We start from the raw sequence: 19,327 nt of genomic DNA, 5'->3' as shown, positions 1-19,327 counted from the left end.
ATTCACGTTTACCACTTTGACCGAAAGTTGTTTCATATTAAAAATAATATGTATAATTATACGGACACCTGTCGACGTTTGTTTACAATTTTATGACCACATCTTCAATGATCGCCGTAAATTTTTTTAAACTCAAGCTATAGTTTTTACTTTAAATTATTTACAAAAGAAAAGAAAATTTTACGATCCACTAGCGAAATATTTTCCATCAAGAAACTAGTGTACGAGATTATGATCTTCGATACAAACATAAATAAACTCTGCCACCGTTTCTATTATAACCCTAAATATCATTCTGGTAATTGAAAATTTCAAATATACAATGAAAAAAAAAAAAAAAGAAAAACCACTGATTCTAAGTAGCCGAGGTGATCAGCAATCAGACCCTTATTGTCTATGTATTTAAAGTGTTGACAGAGTTAGTAAATGTAAGGTGAAAACTAGATTGTTTTTATTAATTTAATGCTATCAATATTCAACATACCTTTAATGTCAATATTGACGATTTATGATCACGATAGTTCATCGGCTTTGTACGTACGAAAACAGATATATTACATTCTACGTTCACGACCATTGAAATTTGTTCACTGATGGTCATTGTTAGAGATATTTATTTCAATTCTTGCGATTTAGTGTTTGTAATAAACAAATTGGAAAAAAAACATACCTATAGTATGTACTTACTGTGAGAAAATTAAAAAATAAATCTAATTTATTACTGGTTATAGTTCGTATTTTTTTGCTGGTAAAATTTGGGGAATTTTTTCGCACTTTTCAATCAATTGGTGAACAGTTATATATTTATCAAATGAAATTGGTACGTCAAATATTGCAAATATGAATATATGTATAATATATGTATATCTTGGTTGCTGCACTTAATATTATAATATTATGAAGTATTGTATATAGATAATATATGTATTTTTACATATCATTGGCCTTCTTGAAGAAATATAGCTTGTAATTCTATTGATAAACTCATGTCTCTCCCTAGTTTCTTCCTATCATTCACAGGAAATTAATTTTATTCCAAGATATTTTTATCTGTAATAAATGTATTAAAGGTTCGATAAACTTCGACGAACTCGTTTGTGATGATCAATTTTTTTTAATTCTTTATTGCTGTTGTTTTTTTACGTTCTGTATTAGTAAAAAGATGATTGAGTTATGAGGATGATTATAATAAATTAGTATGTACGTATTTATAAATATTAGGATCAATTTTCTAACTGCTTTCAACAATTTGTCGATGCATCGAAAGGTATTAAGCTAAGACTGAACAAACGTTCAAACAATTATTACATTCAATACTTTCATAGAATATATCCGACGTAATTAACCGCTTCCTTACTACTGCGGTATACCACTAAATATAGTTGAGAAAAAATGGCTAGAATAAGACGCGTATCTTGCAAAAGAAAGAGAGAGCTCTATCATTGCTACAAAAATGACAAAAAAAAGTAAAATAAAATTAAAAAAATAAATAAAATTAATGTCAAGAGTGACGCCTGGGTTACAAAAGAAAATCGCGACTTAACATGTAAAACAAATTAACATTGTTGTATTTAAGCTTTATCATATGAAGCTAGCATTCTTAAATAAGGAACTATTATTTTGCTATTAAATAAAATATTAGCTTTATTTTAATATTATTGTTTTTCAACTTTAATATCGAGAGAATATTATCAACGCGATTGTTAGAGTATTCGATATTGTCTTAAAATCAAAGGAACTTTTTCATTAATTTGTGCTTTTACAGCCGTTTGTTACTTCATTTCCAGTGTCTGAAACAGGTAATGGTACATACATAAGATCACTCAAAGATTTTAGATTAGAATATAAAAAAAAAACTAATAATAATTTACCTATTTGTTGGGGATACGCTTTTATGATGTACACGTTGTTGACACAGAGCTGCTCCTATACCGAAAATCAAATATTGACAGTTACGAAGAATTTCTCCCCGCTAATTACATTTTCCTATTAGCGATGTTACTGATTTATTACCTTTAACGTGTTTCATATCGTTCGAACGTTTCGGTTTACTTCCACATATGAGATCATTGATGTATCGAGGGGTCTTAGATTCTTTGGCCCTCGATGATTTAGCAAGCTTTTCATTCTTCATGTTAAATACAGCGGTTTCATAAACAATTTCGATCGGTTTTTTCGATCTGAAAGTTGAAAAAATCAATAATTATTCACGTTGTTACTTGTTAAAAATTTACTTTAACAGAGCAAAATTTTTTTCATCTTTCCATTATCATACCTTATACTAGCATTCAAATTATTCCCAGTCTGATCGTAGCTTGCTTTCGTAATGTTATTAATTGCGTGATTAGAACGAGATATTTTTGAGTTCGATGTTCGTTCGATCGTATTATTTTTCTTGTCGTCCGAGGAATATCTTTCGGCGGATTCCTTAGCCGGTATTTTCTCCTGATTATTTCTACTGCGTAGCCTGCTTGACCGAGTAGATTTAGAGTGTAATGATTTAACTTCAGAAACATTTGTATTTTCGCTAACGGAAATTCGGTGAACGCTTTCAATGCTAGACACAGACGATGGCGGTCTAGCTGCCCTTTTGCTTTTTATTCTGCTCTGTTTGACTTTATGGCTTTCGCGATTATTTACCTTGCCAGAGTTCGTATTTTCGGATATCGTTGCCAGTTTAGCATCAGCGTCTCTAGCTCTGGAAGACGGCGTGAAATTTTCATCCTCACAATCAGTATTCGACAAACTTGCCGATTCAGAGTCGCAATCGCCGTTCGTGGACTGAGTCAAATTATCTGTAACAGTTTTTAACTCTGCAAGAGACTGAATATCGCCAGATATCATATTTTTCGAATACTTCTTATCATTTAAATTTCTCTTACGATTGTTTACATAACAATTTTCGTATATCGGAATGCTTTTCTCCTTCTTTCTTTCGAACACATTCACGTAAGTAGGATCAGTCGTGTTTGTATCATTCTTCAAACAGCAGCCTGTTTCCACTTCTTTTTTTAATGCATTATCACAGTGTTCTTTGGTTTTATGTTTAGTGCTAGTCTTCCGTATCCTCGTCGAAAAAGACTTGCTAACGCGACTTGATTCCCCCGCATTATTTCTGTTTTCTTCCACATTTTCGGAATGGGAATGCAATTTTTTACCAGCAAATAACTCTCTCCTTGTCTCTACAGAATGGCTTTCTTCTACTCTAGCGATGACAGGCTCGTGTGTCGTAACGATATTCAACAAAACTTTATTATTTTCGTTATCCGAAGTTATCACATTTCTCTCATTCAATATCGTGCCTTGCACGTGATTTTTTTCCACGGTGCCGTTAGATTCGAAGAATATTTCTTCCACCGGTAGGCCAGAGTTACCAGTTTCCAAATCGTCTTCGTCAATCGACGATACACTGACGATATTTTGGTCTATGACGTCTGAAAAGATATAAATTAATCCCAGTATTTAAATACCGTGTCTCATTGTATTTCTAATACTATTTGCTATGAAAAAATATAATGTAAGTATATAATCCTATTAAATTCTCTATACATTATCAACTCTATATATACTGTTACTCCAACGTTTCGAACAAGGCAAACGGCTGATAATAATCACTGACTCTATTCTACGTGCGTATTGATATTTTAATAATGGTATAATGGTATAATGAAAATTTTTACATTATTTCTGCAAGGATTAGATACAAATGATTTTTGCGTTGATCTGGCACATGAATAATTAGAACAAAACAAAACAAACGAAATAAAAAAAAAATAAAAATTTGCTGGTAGAAACATCAAGTCAATCTTTGTTAATTAAATGCGTGAAAGTTTGTTGGTCTGAAAAAAAAAAGATACAATTAAACGTTCTATACTCTCCGCAATTGAAATTTATAAGCATATAATACAGCTATATTACATCGAAGAAAGGACAAGTAAAAAGAGAAAAAAAACCGTGTACGTACACTTGGGAACAATGAATCTGAGACGACTAATTTTTTACACTAGACAGTTATGTTGGCAACATAGAGAAACCTACAGCGCCACAGTCGGCCGAGCGCGAAACAAACTCAATCTCAATAAACGTAACATAAACCATGACCGTCGAATCTAACCTTAAAATACGTGTCAATCCAATACGTCATTATCTCCACGGTATTCTAAGGTTAGATTCGACGGTCATAGGTTATGTTATGTTTATTGAGATTGAGTTTGTTTCGTGCTCGGCCGACTGTGGCGCTGTAGGTTTTTCTGTGTTGCCAACATAACTGTCTGGTGTAAAAAAATTAGCCGCCTCACTATCAGATTCATTGTCCCCAAGTGTACATAATGTGATGTATACATGACTGAGCCAGCACGGAAAGTGGACAGTAATTGTGAGAGGGAATAAAATAACTTTTGGACATTCGATTAGAGATCGATGAGGAAAAAGATGGGTGTAATATAATTGATACACTGTCTGTCCAGAGCCGTACTGTCTCGCGATTTTCATTGCCATAGTTAGCTGCTACTCTACCTATGCAATTAATATCCTTCCTTTCATTCACTGTACTCGGACCTAAGTGGAGTTCCTTGGAATTGCGAACGTTCCTCGACTTTTCCATTGCAATTGAATGTAAAAATTTCTTATGCTGGACGTGGAGCTTGTGATGTATTTGAGATCCAAGCATGTAAGATCGAACTTCTTCGTCGGCTTGTTCGCTCCCAGAACTATACTGCAGTTGATTGTCTTTCCCTTCGTTAGAGGATTCCTCAATTTTCATTCGATCTTCGTATCGATCCAATAAATCATTATTCAAATGTCTCAATTGAAGAGGCGTAAATCGCGTGGCGGGATACGCGGTGCCATTCGTTGTTTTATTTTTTAAATCAGAAGTTACCTCGTTCATATTTATCGTAATCAACGTCGACGTGTTATTGTTAGGATAGTTATTATTAACCATATCAACGTCCTTTGAATTTTCACGAGACGTCGTCGTTTCCGGTGAATTTTTATTATTGTTTTGCAACGACGTGAGCAGGTTTTTTATACTTAACGAACCGTCATTTTTCTTGTCAGCGTTAATTAAGGGAGGCTTTTCTTTACCGTTAACAATTGATTTAAACTCGTTGATTTTACTAAGGTTCATAACTAGGTGAGTAGACTTAAGGAACGACGATTGATGGGCCCGAATTAACGGTCGAGGTATCTTCGATATCGTTGACGAAACAACGATCGGTCCGAGACTTTTTACCGCAGGTATAATCTTTACTGGGCAGGTGTTCTTGGCGACATCATCAACGCAGGGACGTATAATATGAGACGAAGTAATGGGCCGCAGCTTTTCAAGTTTAGTATTAAACTGTAGTTGAATTCCAGTGCTTATAGTATTGCATTTGCCTGGAAAATTTCACGTATTCTTCGTCTACTATTGTCACAAAAGAGTTTTACTAATTCAGAAATTAATAACAACTACGTACGTAAGAATGTTTTTGAAAACAGAGAATCAATTCTACTGTCAGAAATACGCTACGATATCAAAGCATACAATTAACAAAACAATATGAATCTTGCCGCAATTAATCGGGACACTTTTTTCATTCGTCCTGAAATTTTGTCAAAGAATGTTTTTAAAATCGATCGAAATCGAATGAAAAAAGTCATCCCAAATTGCGTGGAAAGTTTCATACAGGCATAAGACCAAAAAGGAGCGAAGAACAGATTCAGGAAAAATCTCATTACAGACCTACAGAGTAATGCGTAAATTTAACTACACGTATTATACGCGTGCACATTACCAACATCCCAATAATATATATTTATGCTATCAAATCTACTACTTTTAAGATGAAAAATAGACATTTACGATATTAATATTATCATAAATTTACGATATTTCAGCGGATAAAGGAGAAAAAAAAAAGAACAGAATATGTCTAAAAATATTAAAAGATCTACGAAATTGTTTAAAGTAGCACTACTTTTATTCGTTACAACGATTCGTTGATATAGGTAATTACTTAGATTGTCAATATACGAATTAGATTCATTAATGCGGCAGCTGTTAGGAGAGTGTTATTAATAATATTGTTTATTCGGAATCATGGAATATCTCACCGCAGATTAATTTTAGTGCTTTCTTAGGGTTGTGACGCGTTCTTTTTCGGTTTTTTAACAGTCGATTTTCGCGCAGATAGAAGCAATTGGCAAATATGTTATTATATTATTATTGATTATTGTTTATGTTCGTATAATTATTATTATTATTATTACTTTTGTTGTAGTTGTTGTTGTTGTTATTATTATTTTCACTGAGTACCGAGTACTGGCTTATAGAATGCGTACAGATATCGCGGAGTATACAGATTACACAGAGCAGCTGTTTGTTTTATATTAATATTATAAGCATGTAATAATAATACAATCTATAGCGTTTGCCTCGTTAGAAAAGTTCGAGTATAAACTTCATTGAATCGAGAAAAAAAAATTCACACATGTACAATTACCAAATATTTTCATTGATGACATGTTAAAAATCAATTAATCAAATAACCCGTACAAGTAAAATGGTTTTAAAAATACGTCACATAAGCAGCAAAGGTGGATTAGTACGTAAAATAAGCGAGAACAAAGAAGATCCACACACCAGATTTTTGTTAGTTAATGATGATAGGAATATATTTTCATTTAATACTACAATTAAAGGACTGATGATCAACGCACATGCCAATAAAATTTCAGAGCAATAACACAACAAAAAAGATGTTTACCACATCGGATCTGATTGTTAATCTTTTTTTTTTATAACAAGTTTCCATAATAAAAAATGAAATGTCATATCTTATTTCAGAGAAAGCATGATATTGATCAGTAATAGATATAAACATTGAATCAAAATAACGTCTATAGGCAATACTGAATGTCTGTATGAATATTAATTAGGGTAGTGCATTTTTTAACTTTTTTTTTTTTTTTTTTCAAAATGCCACTTGAAAAATTTGTGGAAAATACTGAAAAAAAATTGTTGTAAAATCTGGAGGAGGTAGAAAAGTATTTAGAAGTTGCTACCAATTATTGAAATATTTTTTCTTTATTTTTATGTTCCCACCTTGCGGAATTGTATGTTTATTAGTTTATTTTTCTTGTATCGTAGTCCAATTAATCGTTCACCAATCAACAGCGAACTGCGCCCAAAAATTTCGCAGTTGTCTGTTCTCGTCTTTTATCCGAAAGATTAATCGTATCGGAGAAATTTGGATAACGGTTTTAGTTACCGAAAAAGGAGTATCGCATCATCTTAATGTTCCTATTTCGTTTTCAGTACTGATTTTTACGAACAATGATTAATTGGACCACGATACGAAAAAAATAAACTAATATATGTAAGGTATATATAAGTCCGTAAGTTGTACACTTAAAAATAAATTAAAAATATTACAATAATTGGTAGCGACCTCCAAATATTTTTCTACGTCCTTCAGGTTTTACGACAATGTCTTTTCAGTATTTGTCACAAATTTTTCGAGTGGCAATTTGAAAAAAAAAAAGTCCAAGAAATCAACCAGCCTAATGAAGATATATGGAAATATTTCGAATATCTTGAAAATAATCTTTACCTTCATTCGCATGCTTCTGCATGAGTTTTGAGAGCCCATTAGCACCGAGATTAACCGTAGTCGTGTGTCCCTTGAACGTATGATCAACGGCTATCGTCTCGTCAATACCATCGAAATTAGCGTGAGCATTCAAATCGTCATTTTGATCAATAGTGGCAGGCTCGGATTGCAGTATAGTTTTAAGCCTAGCGCTCCATCCGTCTTTGATCGGCAAGTCGTCTGAATCTGGAATCTGCAATCTTTGTTCGTCCCTAAGAACCGCAGACGCTTCCGGCTGATTATCGAGAAATTTGTCAACTGCACCGTTTTTAAACTCGGTTTTAATCGAGCCGTTCGATTGACCAAAAATATATTTCTCGTAGGTGGTATCGCCGAAATGAATAAGCGGTAAATTTTTATTCGTAGCAGGCAAACCGACGACGATATTGCTTCGCCTTCTTCGTCTATATCTATTAGATGGCGGAGGTTTGCAATCGGTTTCAACTATATTCACCTTTCCAGACTCTGCGGCGAAGTGTACCTCAGTCTTGCAGAATCCTACTCTTTTCACAGACCTCGATATCGTCGCAGCGTTCGATTCGTCGTTTCCGTTTACGCTCGTCTTATCCGACTGCAGCTTTCCCGCGGTTTCGTCAACCTTTGATTGGTCAGTTTCTGGGTCAGGAAATGCTTTGGCGTTGTTCAGGTGAACGACGGTCGTGTTAGCCTTGGCAATCATGCCTGTAGTTGAGGTTAATTGAACCGATTTTACGGGCTTCAACAGAATCGGAGTCGGTTTCAAATACTGGCATTTCCCAACCTCCTTATTCACACAATTTTCTTCCCCCGTTTTAGCAACGCCGTTAAACAGGCGCTCCCCATTCCTCAGGTATTTGCTCTCAACCGTCAAGCTTGAATCTGAATCAGACTCATCCTGCATTCCCAGCACGTACGACTTCAATTTTTTCCTATCCCCATTTTTCGCCACATTTCTAACGTCTTTATCGGATGACGCGAGATCTTTATCGCCAAATTCGTTAACCTGAACTCCGCCGTTCATAGTACGAGTCTCATTATTTTCGTACGAATTGAAATGCAACGGAATTTCAATAACGGGATCCTCCGCTTTAACGATGCTACTCGTAGTTACCTCGGATGATTTCTGTATTTGCAGAGAACGTCGAGCCTTGCAATCCCGGTTAAATTTCAACCTCGCGTTTGCATTATCAACAGACTTAGTCAGGTCTTCGTTCGAGGTGCTTTTTTTCGGACTATTCGTTACCACCAAGTTCGAAACGTTCCCATCGTATTCCCTGTAACTGAAATCGTGGTGTAGATTCCTAAATCTATTGCCGAGAAGGGGAGAAACATGGGGTGACTGTTTTCCTCGCAGGTTTCCGAAGCTGCCAACACCGGTCTCAGTGTTTATCTGACGACACAGTCGCGAAACTTGAGATAGTTTGGTCAAACTTTGGTCATCGTCGCACTGCTGTACTCTTCTAAACAGTGATTTACCACCTGGAACTATTTCGTCGTTTCCGTTTCTCAGTGAGGACTGCGACTCGGTCTGAAAGTGAACAGCCAATATTATTTCAGAATTTAAATACCAATTATCGCATACAGACCAAGATCTAGGGACTTTTTTTCTACAGAATTGATTTCGGAAATTTTGACTCGCTATAAATAAATACATATGCCCTATACAGAAGAAAGTTTCAAATAAAAGTTGTAGAGAATTTCATTATCTGCGAAAACATGATCTAAGATGCACGGTTCAGGAGATATTTGGTAAAACGTGTTTACCAAGATGGCGGCTGAAGCTCAACCCTCCCTCCCCCAGCCCTACCAACTTGAATTTACATTCAAGAGATACCCCCCCACATTTTCCAACAAGGAAATGAATTCTGTAGAAGATTGTATTACGAACTTATATTATAATATACTTAAAATGCTCACCATTGATACAGACACAGGGCTACTCGATGTGGAATCTGTTATCCTAGAGGAGGACCACTGAGAAGCTCTGACAACTTGAACAGACCTGCCACTCACCCCTTGGCTCTGAAATACCTCGACTTGTCTTCGTGCTTTTTGGACGACATTTCCATCCGCCGAATTGCGCTCTCGTGAATCGATTACCTGGGGAATAAATCATCGCGCAAATTAGAATCTGATGAATAAAAATCCCTAACTTTGCATGGAATTGTTTTCGTATTTTACCTTCCCGTAGGCCTGGGCAGATCCTTGATGACGCGTTTGCCATCGACCTGTCTCTATTCTGGCATGCTCAAGCATCCCAGTGAGACGATCGACATGCGACCACTCTCGTACCTCCTCATTTTGAAAAGGAGAACCATTCTTTTCTCCCCCTCCGATTCTACCGGGCGACAATACCAGCTCCATAATATATATTTCTTTATTTATTCGTATATTTTATCAACTGTAAACGTATTATAGATATACGTTTTTACGAAACAGCTGTTTTATACTGTTTCTATTTTATTTTTGTATATCGTCCACTCTGATTGACTTGCAATACTGTCCACACTGCATCCAGCTCATCTCATTTTCTGTAAAGAAACAAAATCGGAATGTGTATAATACATGAAATTTTTACCAAAAAAAAAAGAGGTTTCAAAATATAACATTTTAAATCTCTCGTCAAGACCGCCAATTCTATCTATCTGTTCAAAATTGTGTTTTATACAATTCGCAATGCTTTCTTACACATATCAATAACGCGTATATGTCAATTTTTTATTTTTTCGAAAACTGATTCGTCCTAACACGCAATGGTAAAACGTAACGCTGTTTGAATTGCTCCGATCTCCTATTACATGCTTGACAAATACAAATATCGTGCAAATACACCGTATTACGTGTAATGTAATTTATTAAGTCAATTAAAATCACGGTCAATTAGCCGATCTTTCAAACATTGTATATTTAGTGAACGACTTGGTCTCGCAAATTTCAAACGGCCATGGTAACGTCAATTTTAATTGCAGCTCAGATTTATCTATTGCAAAATTAGGCTTAAAATTCTTTACCGAGTTTCACTCGTTTCTATTATTTTTTTTTTTCTCCACCTACATTAGTTCTGAATAACGTGTATGCGACGAGTTAATTTCAGTATTAGCTGTATGTAAGCGCAGCTACGATTACATTCAGTAAAAAAAAATAAATAAAAAAAAATTAAGATTAAGGTCAAATATTTCAACCGATCTAATAATGGCTCGTACCTATAAGTTAAGAGATCTTATCGTACGATAATCAGCAGCGTATTTAACCCTGTGCAATAACAACTGACGTGTAACTGTACGATATATTCAATAAAATATAAGAAGTGCGAATAATTGCGTTATAATTCTTATTAGGCATACAGACTACAGTTGACGTACATTCACTGCGAACTGTTATAACATTATAATCACTTTCAGTTTATATTCGGGTTAAATTTAAGTATATATAGGTATATGCACATGTATGTATTTTTATAGGTTAGTATATATATACATATATAGATATGCATAAGCTTGCGTGACTTAATTGTGCAACATGCTAAAAGCCTTGGGCCGTTGGCGAGAGAAGCATATTATCATATATTTATAGGTATGTATGTACAATCTACAGATATATATATATATATATATATATATATAGGTATAATAGCCGGCGTGTTGGCGGGTTTAAAGGAAAAAGGTCGTCAAACGTTTTCAGATTATTAAAATACCATTTGGTTGTGACGTTTGGTCTATCGCATTCAGATTCCAGTTGAGGCTGCAATTTGAAAGAAAGATAAATTTTGCTGAACTTTTCTGTCGATGGAGCTGCAAGATTTTTCATACGAAGAATTATATCAAATTGAGGTTTGTATGATTGTTCTAGCGATGCATTTTTCGATAGACTTGTCGTTTTGCAACTTTAGAATAACCTGAGGTTCGGTAAATTGCGGTAACGCAGCATTGAAAACACTCAGAATTCGTGAATTCAACTACTAACTTTAATTATTCCGAAGCCGCGGGATAGTAATTTTCGTTTCATAGTTTCGTTGCGTTGACGTGACTGTAACTTCAGTCTCGTAAAATTAAAAATTATCTTTCATATTTCAATTAATAGATCACGCGACCGAATCCAGATTTCCACAATATCTCAGAGTTTAACACTCTCGTGGTAATAACGGACGTGAAGATTCGAAACCTACGTTACACGTATACATAATCACGTATAGTTATACTGTTCCTAGACAAATTGCATACAAATACCTATGTAGGCATGTTATGTATAATACTTTTACATTATCTACGGTAAAAGTTGACCTGTAATTTGCCTATATGTACATACGTACATTGGAAATGTGTAGGAAGAGACAAGTAGGCGCTGTTATACATGTATTTTATACACATACGATTGCGAGTGTTGCGTGTATATACCAAACGTAGAATGCACGGATGCTGGGCTATGACTCAAGGTCGAATCACCTACGCAAATCATTTCATTCGCACGTCCGATGCGATTACGCACTGGGATAAAACGCAAGGATCCTGAAATTGTTGGAAATTTTACATTTTCGTCCTTTCTTACGAATACATACAGGAAAACACGACTTAATCTATCCATTATACAGGTGTTCTGGTATTATATGCGCGCGTAAATTTCTATCATTATTTTTATTAATATTATTCTTCTTCTTGTTATCATTATTGTTGTTGTTATTATTATTTCCCGCATGACATGTCCTGTAGTGTAATGAGAAAAGGTGAAATTTTGCCAGGGGCTCTTTCACTTTGTACGAAAAATTGTACGATGATTGTTGTTATTATTATTATTGCACTCATGGAATACAGGAATAATGTACAATATTATACCTACGTACTGATAACGATATAGAGGTATAGGGTATGTATTTATATTCTGGAATATGTCATAAAACACGTATATAATATCGCCCACGCATGCGATTGACGACGAGAGAAAAGATGTGTTGGTTGTATCTACGTACATATAGGTTATACGTATATAACTACAGAGATATGTAATACGCTGTATATTTCGAAAATTTGTCCTCATAACTGTAAATCTGCAGAGATCCGTGCTAATTTACCGCAAATATATAGGTATGTACGTATGTACATAACAGACATTTAAGGCAACTTAAGATCCTTCCCAACATGCATCAGTCTTTCTCGCAATAAATCATCGTTGGCTAATCGTTTCCGGAAATTTAAATTTAAAAAATCCAAGATGGCGGTTGCAACATGGCGGACGAAAATTTCAAATTACATCGAATCCGGAGAATGAACTCGGTCCAGGAGTTTTTGGGGTCGCTGATTACGAATCTGAAATCAGATTTCGAAAATTCAGTATGGCAAATCCGATCGGCGGCCCCAAGACCCCCTGCATAGAGTTTTTTGATCGTATTCGATGAAATTTGAAATTTTCACCCCTTATATTGTATCAGCCATCTTGAATTTTTCAAATCTGACTTAAGATTCGTAATCAGTGACCCCAAAAGCCATATAACGCCATCCTGTTGCCAAAGTTTACTCAGCAAAATAATGTGTGATCCAAACGGTTAACGTATTCCGTAATTTATATTTACGTACTGTATACCATCTATAACTTATCATATATAAATACAGCAAATTATATCTAACCGACGTGATCTTTATAAAACGCTGCAGCTAAGTCGAACACCGAGCTGACTAACGGGTTATTTTTTTGATTTACTTCTCTGCCCAGTTTTTAGCCCACCGTGAGGCGAAGAGTGGGGGGGGGGGGGGGGGGGGGAGAGAGAGAGAAAATATCGCTTTGTATGATCTGCCAACATCTGTAACGGGCATCGCGTCGTCGTCGTTCAATCTAGTTGGTCAGTTACTTTACACCGCGATTTCTTAGTCACTCACATCCGTTGTTCTTTACCGCTGCACTCCGCGTTTTTTTTTGTTCTTTCTTTCATAATATATAGGTATACCCATTTATACAAATGTATTGAGATCTGTAGCACCGAGTAAAGCTGTTGGCAATTTTTTTTTTTTCGCATTTCATTTTCATTACTTTTCTTTATCGCACGCATCGATTAACGGAAGCGATCTTTGTTTATTACGTGTACAGGAATTAAGTCACCGGACACAGCAATGAATAATGATTTCTACAAGCGCGGGGAAAATTCTCAAGGAAAGAAAAAAATTCAATCAAAGCACCGTTGAATCGTGGTCATTTGAATACGTCGTAGGTTTCTACGCTGATGCTTATGAAAAACACAGGGGGAGCCCCGAATTTGTCATTCGACTTCTCACCCGATGACTAAACACATTTTATCTCATTTGACCCGATTATATATTCTCAAAATAGAGTCGAACGTACGATGAAAAATCGCATGTTATAAATATGTTTCATATGCAAATTTATACAGCTTCTATGATCATGTTCAAAGATATAATTCAATATAACGTGCGACACAGTTTCAACATATAACGAACATAAATTTTCATTCGCCGGAACAAAGTCTTTTTATTTTACTCCCTTTATATATACATATATGCATATATCTATGATTATCATAGGTATATATACATATACGATAGTTATGATTTATCAAAACTTTTGCACGGCACGCTGCATGCGAAAAGCTATATAGAGTCTGAAATTGCAAAAATTACGTAATACCTGCAATGCAAATGATCGTACGAACATACATACATACATACGTTAATATTGTCTACCGTTCCACAAGGTGCTTCTTAGCCACGCGTTGAAATCATTGTATGCCTACGTACATACGTAAATACATTAGGTGCGTGTAATTTATGCAGGTTGAAATCACCGGATTCGGCGAAATTTCTTATTTCCGCAGCAAATAATCATGCGGTGAAGTATATATACACAATAAATTCAGAAATCCACGCTACAGACTACGAAAAAGTGTTATTGCAACTTTCATTTTTCGTATATACAACACAGCTGACTCGTTAACCAGATTTCTGTACAAAACGAATTACAGATTTCTACACGAAACGCTGATATTATATCCGAAATTTCGAACGTTTCAACTACGTCCTCAAAGCTATATAACCGTTACTTAAAGTTCTAATTTAATTCAAACTAATTCGCTTCGACATATCGATATAAGTATTATCACATCGATTCAATCCAAGAATTATTTATATCCTTGCGCAATGAACGAGATATTTTTTGCTTTATACGTATACACGCATACCTATAATACGTGGGAGATAATCGAGGTGGAAATTATTACGTCTTTTAACCAAATACCATTTATACTGCAGGAATATCGTTTACACACAAGTCCATTGAAAAGTGCGGCAAAGTATGAATAAAGAAGCGTGGAAATCCTTCATATTTCGTAGAACAAAAACGAAGAAAATAAAATAAAAAATAAATAAATAACCTACCTATTCATTACCTATACCCATTACGTGCAATCAGGATGTCTGAAACAAAGGCAGCTATACAGAACGGTCATGCAGGCAATGAAGAAAAATCGCGATGAGTTCTAATTACGGTATATTATAAGGCAATTAGCGGAATATAAAAGCTTGCTATACGTATATCGGAGCCGCTCAGCTCTTCTCCTCGGTTCTTGGTTCGAAGCCAAGCTGCAGCCGGGAGACGAGTCACGGTAAATGTAGAGGTAGAGGGTATGTACACTTAGGGACAATGAATCTGATACGGATAATTTTTTACACTAGACAGTTACGTTGGCAACACTGAGAAACCTGCAGCGGCACAGTCGGTCGAGCGCGAAACAAACTCAATCTCAATAAACGTAACATAAACCATGACCGTCGAATCTAACCTTAGAATACCGTGGAGATAATAACGTGTTGGATTGACACGTATTTTAAGGTTAGGTTCGACGGTCATGGGTTATGTTACGTTTATTGAGATTGAGTTTGTTTCGCGCTCGGCCGACTGTGGCGTTGCAGGTTTCTCTGTGTTGCCAACGTAACGGTCTAGTGTAAAAAATGATCCGTCTCAGATTCATTGCCTTCAAGTGTACATAGACAGAAGGCGTTGTACTGTATCTTACCAGCCAGCCAGCCAGCCAGCCAAGCCGGTTTCCTTCGCGCTCAGGAGTTCGAGGGCATCGCCGTCTCTCTGAAACTCGAAAGGTGGCCCCCGTTGGGCACGCTCTCTACCTCCGAACACTACTACTCAGGATTAAACCCTGCATACGCTGTTTATACACACTGGATATCCTTAACCGTATAGGTTCGCAAATGTGACAGAGCGATTACTGCTCGCGCATATCTATACGATATAGTAACAATATATCATATACCTAGATTACACTTTATGTACCGTGTGTGTATAATACACATTCAACGATCGGTCTCACGCGGGTCTAATATTGTATTATAGTAGCGGAATTGAATCTTCATTCATCTTTATTATACACCTATCAATCTTGTCCGAGGCGGTGTAGAAAAAAACTTGACGTTTTTTTTTCGTTTTCTTCTTTTTTGTTTTTTTTTTACTCATTTTTACACGCCTCACCAATTCCGCTACCGCAACAGCCCTAACTAATGTTTGCGAAATGAATTTTCGCAAATTAACTTTTTCTCGTTTTAAAGAAATTCTTTCAAGGATCTCGACTTACTGCATGCGGGTATGCTGTTTTTGTGTTCCCGTAATCATCAGAATGCTCCGCTGCAGATTCGCGCGAGAAACTTCCGGGGAAGATATGTAAAATGCGATCTTTATCGTGTTCCGTAATGTAATTCTCTCCGTATAACAAAGTGCAGGTGTTAATTAAGTAACAAAATTATTGCTATATTCAAATTTTTTTTTTCACCCAATTAGCGTAGTTATAAAATTGCAACGTTTTAATTTACTTACTATTAACTTCGTATTCGAATTTTATACACATAATTATCAAGGAATTTCTATATTTCCTCTTGTAGTGTAGGTATGTATATACGTCGATAAGAAACAAAGCCGGACACGATCGATATTCTGAATTATAATATGTACATACATACCGCTGTTTTTTTTTTTTTTTTTTTTATAATAACCGGATAAATAATCATCTCTATTTTCTCGATTCAATATGTCGATGGTTTCAAACTTGAAGAATGCCGGAATATTAATGCCCGAAAATGTTCCGCACCGTGAATTTTGCACATAGTGAATTCCTGTTCCGCACCGAGATCGTCACGGGCTTTGTTCGCCTCGTTTCTTCTGGACGATGAACCGCGAGTTTAAGGATCGCTTAGAAACATCCGCAATGTAGGTACGCATAAACACTTTACGGAATGTATCTTGATTCGAAATATCATACGCATGCATGTGTGTCTGAAAATTAATTAAGAACTAGACAAATCTTCGACATCTATGACGAATCATTTCGCGAGGTCAATCGGGAATTAATCGAACGGTTAAAACGGTTAAAACCCAGCGATTTCGTCACTATAAGTTTAACAAGTAGAGAAAGAAGAACGTCGACGTCGCGTCACGAACAACAGCGACAGTAAGAGAGAATCGGAGATTTCATCACACGTGCCTCTACAAGACACTGCGTGTTGTATACCTGTAAACGTCATATTCAAACCGATCGTAACAGCCAAACGCGTCTGCCGCAAGATCGCCGGGATCCCACGTACATACATTCGTTACATCGATCTGACTAATGCCGCGTTATGTTTATTGGGGAAAGAGTAGATCCCGCTTTGAATGGGGGGGGGGGGGGGGGGGGGTAATTAGCATATTCGCGATTCGAATGATCGGCGTAACGGCTGTAATCGTGCAGGTAAACGACATGATACTGGTATCATAAAGTGTAAAAATGGTATAATTACCCGTATGATCTGATGGCGTTGAGCAGCTTGTGGGTGGATAAAAAGTATAATGCAGTATCCTTGCAGCGTATCCTTTTCACCCCTGTTGTCCCCGTTCCTTTGTGTCACCGCGCGATGCCGGCGGTTAAATCGGTGTGCATGTATCACACATGAATGACTGTGAAAGATTCGTTGGTTCTTTCACTTCGGTAATAAACGCGAACGAAGGTCTCTCCGTATAGTCACTGCTGCATACAGGCACACACAGAAATTGGCTCGACTTTGACACAGGGTGATGAATTTATGAATAATTCTCGAACACTTGCGATCCGACAACGGGTTCGATAAAAATTTTAAAAATTAAGTGTCTTGGTAAAAATATAAATCCCGGTATTTACGTGCGGATCGTCAACTAACGTAATTAAAGGGTACGCGGAGCGGCGAACGGTCCGGTGTTTCCCCCGAGAGCGCTGATCATCGACTGCGGGATAATAGCGCGGATTTTGAGAGGAGAACTCTGCGATACCTGGTCGGCTGAGGGAGGGGGGGGGGGGGGGAGAAAGCCCATTTCGCGTTACGCACACACACGTCGCGACGCGCGCGTGTATAGCGCCGCGTTTACAGCGGTACGGCAATTAGCGCGCACGCACGCAATGCGTGTAGCTTATTCAAAGAAAAGTAATGATCCACGCACGTAGGTGATACGTGTGTAGTGTTTGCGTGCGGCGGCCTTTTGCGAAGATGCCCGCGGAAAGAGAAATGCTTCCGATAAATACCGACTACCGCGTATTCGTCACGTTTCGTCATAAGAAGGAAGTAATCACACGGTGATTCGTTGTTTTCAAGGTCTATTTTCGTCCCTTTTTGTTGTACCATGCGCTCGTCCACGGTTGTCGATCATCTCATAATTTTTTACATTATTTTTGTTTCTGTTTCAACGTGAAATGGTACAGTACGTTAAGTTATGCAGCTAGTGTATAAATTATTTTTCTCTAATTATAACAGGAAAATATTACGTATCGTTTCTTGTAAAACGGTATTAATTATCGCTTTAGAAGAAGGTGCAAAAAATAAGTATTGCACGATTAAATTTCGGAAATCCTTATTCAGTTGGGTTTCTAGAAGACTTAATTCGAATCTGTCACTTTATTACGATTTGATATAAGAGGTAAACCCACTTATCTGGTGATCGGTGTCTCATGATAAAAAATTAATTTTCAGACCACAAAATTCAACGAATTGCATACAATTGTCAAAGTATTGTTTTCTTGTGTATACGTACCTTTCTTTGTGTCGCACGTAAAATATTTTTCATCTTTCTGACCATCTACACGTATCGTATGCACACACGTTTGTACCAATCCGGTTCTCACGATATCAAGAGGTCGTCGATCGTACACCTACGATGTGGGTTTTCTGCAAACCCGTACAAATATACTGGTTGTAAGTATGGCATTGGCGTACGGTCCTCCAGACTTTTACGTATCAGATAAAAACTCATCTTCCTACTCGATCGCCACCACCTTCGCTTCTTTCGATTATTACAACGCTTTGCAGGAATTTGTATACGAATAATTATCATTATCTTCTGTCTATTCTTCACTTCGAATCAACCAATCTATGTATTTTTCAAGTTAATGAAAAACAAACACAAGGCATATTTCAAAAAAAAAAAAGAAACCACTTACGTATCCATGTACACAAATAATAGAAAATCTCTTACGTTAAATCCATCTATTCTTTGAAACACGCCTGTCCTACGCATTAGCTATCACGAGACAAAATGAAACAAAGGAATGTATATTTTTCAATAGTATTTTCATCGTGAATAATAAGCGTTGGTGGTAGACACGTATTTTTATATACTATTGGTATATGTAAGTATAAATAATCCGTGACGCGCCTTGTCGTAAGCAACCTGATTCCGCCATACCTAGCCGCGTAAATCAACAA

The 19,327-nt window shown here is 36.4% G+C and overlaps 1 protein-coding gene across 2 annotated transcripts; it reads right to left on the bottom strand.

The window, feature by feature from the left end:
* Positions 1 to 76: 76 nt before the first annotated feature.
* On the bottom strand, positions 77 to 17,841 carry LOC124183869. Of its 2 annotated transcripts, XM_046572983.1 has the most exons (9): positions 17,396 to 17,841; positions 9,795 to 10,144; positions 9,531 to 9,713; positions 7,596 to 9,141; positions 4,516 to 4,767; positions 2,276 to 3,434; positions 2,014 to 2,180; positions 1,872 to 1,926; positions 77 to 1,790 (listed from the first exon to the last, which is right to left on the bottom strand). In XM_046572983.1, the coding sequence occupies exons 2-9, from the start codon at positions 9,975 to 9,977 to the stop codon at positions 1,778 to 1,780; spliced, it is 3,558 nt and encodes a 1,185-aa protein (XP_046428939.1). In that variant the 5' UTR covers positions 9,978 to 10,144; positions 17,396 to 17,841; the 3' UTR covers positions 77 to 1,777. The 2 variants fall into 2 exon arrangements, with proteins under 2 accessions (XP_046428939.1, XP_046428940.1); XM_046572984.1 differs by lacking the exon at positions 4,516 to 4,767.
* Between the last annotated feature and the right edge of the window lie 1,486 nt (positions 17,842 to 19,327).

Source organism: Neodiprion fabricii, chromosome 5 (genome assembly GCF_021155785.1).
Source record: "Neodiprion fabricii isolate iyNeoFabr1 chromosome 5, iyNeoFabr1.1, whole genome shotgun sequence".
NCBI lineage: Eukaryota > Metazoa > Arthropoda > Insecta > Hymenoptera > Diprionidae > Neodiprion > Neodiprion fabricii.
This window is presented reverse-complemented; position numbering and strand designations above follow the sequence as displayed.

Excerpts from the sequence above, each read along its gene's own strand:
- LOC124183869 (XM_046572983.1), bottom strand. The coding sequence starts at position 9,977 with ATGGAGCTGGTATTGTCGCCCGGTAGAATCGGAGGGGGAGAAAAGAAT. Across the intron at positions 9,714-9,794 it reads CTGCCCAGGCCTACGGGAAG|GTAATCGATTCACGAGAGCG; the intron begins GTAAAATACGAA and ends TTTATTCCCCAG. Across the intron at positions 2,181-2,275 it reads AATTTGAATGCTAGTATAAG|ATCGAAAAAACCGATCGAAA; the intron begins GTATGATAATGG and ends TTCAACTTTCAG.